The 4076-nt window shown below is 44.5% G+C and overlaps 1 protein-coding gene across 1 annotated transcript; it reads right to left on the bottom strand.

Moving 5' to 3' along the window:
- Positions 1–838: 838 nt before the first annotated feature.
- LOC142381770 (uncharacterized) lies at positions 839–2478 on the bottom strand. Its single transcript, XM_075466969.1, has 3 exons — positions 2375–2478; positions 2257–2300; positions 839–1841 (listed from the first exon to the last, which is right to left on the bottom strand). The coding sequence occupies exons 2-3, from the start codon at positions 2278–2280 to the stop codon at positions 954–956; spliced, it is 912 nt and encodes a 303-aa protein (XP_075323084.1). The 5' UTR covers positions 2281–2300; positions 2375–2478; the 3' UTR covers positions 839–953.
- Positions 2479–4076: the final 1598 nt, after the last annotated feature.

Raw genomic sequence — 4076 nt, 5'->3', positions numbered from 1 at the left:
CTATTTGATTATCAGTGATCACTCCTTATTCATATATTTCTTTAATTATCTATGAATAACTCATTTTTTAATCATTTCATAATAATCCTAATTAATATTGTAGATGTGTGGTGAAAATAGAAAGTTTTGTGTTTCATCGCTGCCACCAGATGGCGCCTCTCAGCCCTGCTGTGTGCACTGCATTCTGGGAAATGCCCTCTGAGAGCGTCTGAGTGCTGCATGAAGTGCTGCCATCACTTCTGTGGTGCTTTTGATCAGCTGCAGCCAAACATGAAGCGGTTTGGTTTGGTTACTCAGTCACCTGGAGGCCAGTCGGAGCTATTTTATTTCCTTTCACTGTGAATAGGATTTAAAGATCACAGTAAATGTTGCTAACATGTGTAAATTTAATGTTTTGGGTAAATAAATCAGTTGTTTGATGGATTAACAAAGAGGGAAAGCAGCTGCTGACCAACTTCTGAGCCCAGATGTGACAGCAAACTGCACATAAATGAACTCCTGTGGTGATAAAACGCTTCAACGCCACCGCGAGTGTCAGAGCTAAAAACTGCAGAACCCAGAATTAGAAATAACAATAATTTCAACATGAGCTCATATTCTTAATGAGCTGGTAAAACATATGTTTCCTTTGTTCTATTGTGGTTAAAATGATGTTTTCTGAGGTTTGTAAATGATTATTTTCTGTTTTTATTAAACCAAACGAAGGGCTGGGTGTGTCCGCACTGGAACTGGATCAGAGCTGATGTTCTGCTTCTGTTTTCTGATCTTTTTCTTGTTATCTGCAGTTTTCATCTGGTGGAAACCAGAAAAAGTGAGTTTTAAAAACGAGGCAGACGTGTTTTCAGATGCAAACGAGACTTTATTGGAACAGAAAACCATCAGAATAAAACAAAGATTTCTGATTATTTCAGGATGGCTTTAGTTTCAGGGCGAACTCTGTTACCATGACAACCTCACTGATTAAAGCACAGGTACTCGGCAGCCCCGCTGTTGCCCTCGTTGAGGTTTTTTTCGATGACCGTGGCCCCGACCATCTTGTACGGCTTCAGAGCTGCTTGGTTAGTGATCAGAACAAAGGATTTGATTGGTTCTTCAGAAGGGACGTCGTTCTTGTACCACAGGAACACCTTGTTGCCTCCGGTCCCCTTGTTGAGGTCCTGGGGCACTGGTGTATAGCCCTGTTTTTTAAAGCTCTCACTCTGAGCATCATTGACGGAGACCTGCAGGTCTCTGATGATTCTCTGAGTGTTGGTGGTCTGACGGTACCAGATGAAGACAAACAACGCTCCTGCACTTCTGGTGGTGTTTTCATCCACTCGGATGTAGCCGTCTCCGAACATGTTGGCGTCTCCATCAAAGCCGCTGGTGGCAGTGATGTCACAGATGTAGGTTGGTTTGTCTCTCTTCACCCACAGGTAGATGAACTTTCCCCCAGCATGCCGGTTCAGATCACAGCCAATCTGCTCCCATCCAGATCTGAGAAACTGGGCTTCTTCATGTGGTTTTGTAGAGACGTGAAGGTCCACGATGGGAACATCGTACGGTGTGGAACCTTTGCAGAACCACAGGTAGATGTAGTCTCCACCTGCTCCAGCATTGAGGTTTTTTGGAATCTTCTTGTACCCAGTAGAAATCAGGCCCTTTGCCATGTTATCGTTGAATGAAGTTTGAATCCTGGTGATGAGTGGTTCGTTGCCTTTCTTATACCAGAGGTAGATGTTTTTTCCTGCGGTTCCTTGGTTCAGATCAACAGGAATTTGGTTGAAGCCTTTTGCACGGAGGCTCGTCTCATCGGCTGCATCCAGGGACACATCGAGCTCAGTGATGTACTGGGTGGGTTCCTGTGTAGAACAAAGTTAAAGGATTCAGTCTGGCTGCATCCACATGCACAGCAGTATTCTCCTATAAATCTCAAAGAATAAAGAAGTATCTCATGCTGTATTCAGTTGTAAATAGGTTATTCTGCTCATATTCCTGTTCACATAGAACATGCTCTGATTAAGGACTCTGCATTCATTACGTTCTATTTTCAAAGCAACATCCAAAGAGCTCATTACAGGGCCGAGGACACAACCCAGAGGGGTAGCAGAGTGGGTCACTGCCTGCCTTTCAGCCCCTCCACCACCCAGCATGCACCTGTAGGCTCTGGGCTAAATGAAGAAAAAACATTTGGCTGAACCGAGGAGGCCCGATCAGCTGGTGGGAGCTGATGGTGTCCGACAGAGTTCTGGTTCTGAGTCCATTCCAGTTCCTTACCTGCATCTTAGCTGCTGCTGTCATTCTGGACTCTTTCTGCTGACCTGAAACAGAAACAGCAGATGAAATTTTAAAAAAGTTTCCCAGCTCGTCTTCTGTTCTAAGTTCAGTTTCTTACTTGTGAACAACGAGGCTGGTACCAAAGGTAAAGAACCCAAAGTCGGACTGAAACCACTACGCTGGGTTCTGCTGTTTTATGGACACCAGTCGCCCCCCCCCGCCCACGCCCGCCGAAGACCCGCCTCCTTCAAACGGGGAAAGGAGCAGGCGTTCTTTGAAAGGTACTTCCCACCTGTGCTCATGAATCAGAGCTCATTTGTTGTGAAAACGGGTTAACTATTCAAGGATTCAAGGATGCTTTCTGTATGGAACACTGAAAGTGCCAAAATCTGAAATAAATACAAAATGAATATATAAATGTTTTACTTTCCTTTACATGGTGTTGATCTATTTATTTCCCCGTTTCCTTTTCCGTACATTTGGCTGTCTGCACAGGAGGAGAGAAAAGAAGTTAGAACATTTCAGAGGGCAGAGAGCCTTTAAAGTTGAAAAACAGAACCAGAAGGGAGATGAGGTGTTGCACGTACATCTGGATATAAAAAGGAACTAGACTTCATGTCCTTTTAGGTTCCAGCTTGGGGTTAAATGTATTCTCACCTGTGAGACCTCACCTGTACCTTCTCCATGATGCACCGAATGGAGCTGGTCACAGGTGGGCTGCAGGACGTTGCACCAGCAGCTCCAGGGCCACCGATAGAAGATGCTGGCGCCAGTTGGGTCATAACAAAGGCATTTAAGGCATATAAAGTGTGCATTTAAAGTGAGCTTTCAAACATTCCCTGTAGCAGCTTTTGACAGTTTATTCATTGATATCATGTCTGAAAGAGCGAGAATGGCCGCACCCATTAAAGTTGTTGTGAGTTCCTGGCAGCAGTCCCAGTTTCAGGTGGCTGGCGAACCTTTCCATGGAACAGGTGGGCAAGTTCGATCATTGACTGATGTTGTGGTTTTATCCCTCTTTATTTCTCAGAGAGAAAAACAAGTCAAACGGGGTGATTTCACAATGAGCATCAGCCTCTGAAACACAAACAAAGTAAGCTTGTCACGAACATGGGGTTTTCGCCATGTTCATCAAAGTTCTACAGAAGACCCCCTCATGGACCTTTTCTGGGCTTCTTCTTCTACTTCTGTACTCACACAGAGCTCCTCGATGGGAACATCGTACTCTGTAGAACCTCTGCAGAACCACAGGTAGATGTTGTTTCCACTCCCCCCAGTATTTAGGCTGGGGTGGACCCTCTGATACCCTTCTGTGAGAAGGCCGTTACTCATTTCATCGTTGAAGGAAAGCTGGATCCTGGTGATCGGTGCAGAGTCGCCTGTTTCATACCAGAGATGGATGATGTTTGCTGCAGCTCCTGAGTTCAGATCAGGAGGAATTTGTATGAAGCCTTCTTCATGGAGCCGATTCTCCTCTTCATCATTTATGGAGGCAGCAATGTTGGTGATAGGCATGATGGTTCCTGCATCAGACAGGAGAGAACACACGGTGAGGGAAACCATGGCAGGAATGTGCAGGAGATAACACATGATGCTAGAGAAGAATAGAAATGTTCAAACTATTTACAGGTTTAATGTCGGTAACACCAGCAGCAGTGATGGTAAAAGTACTCCACTTAAATAATATATATGTGACAATTAAAGAAGTCTGGATCATTAGATACAGACCAAACAGAAGTTGTGTGAATGAAATACTTGAAAGAAATTAAATTCAAACTGGAAGCTGCTGGTGTCAACGTGAAGTTTCACATCATTTCAGT

The sequence above is a fragment of the Odontesthes bonariensis genome, chromosome 6 (genome assembly GCF_027942865.1).
Source record: "Odontesthes bonariensis isolate fOdoBon6 chromosome 6, fOdoBon6.hap1, whole genome shotgun sequence".
NCBI lineage: Eukaryota > Metazoa > Chordata > Actinopteri > Atheriniformes > Atherinopsidae > Odontesthes > Odontesthes bonariensis.
This window is presented reverse-complemented; position numbering and strand designations above follow the sequence as displayed.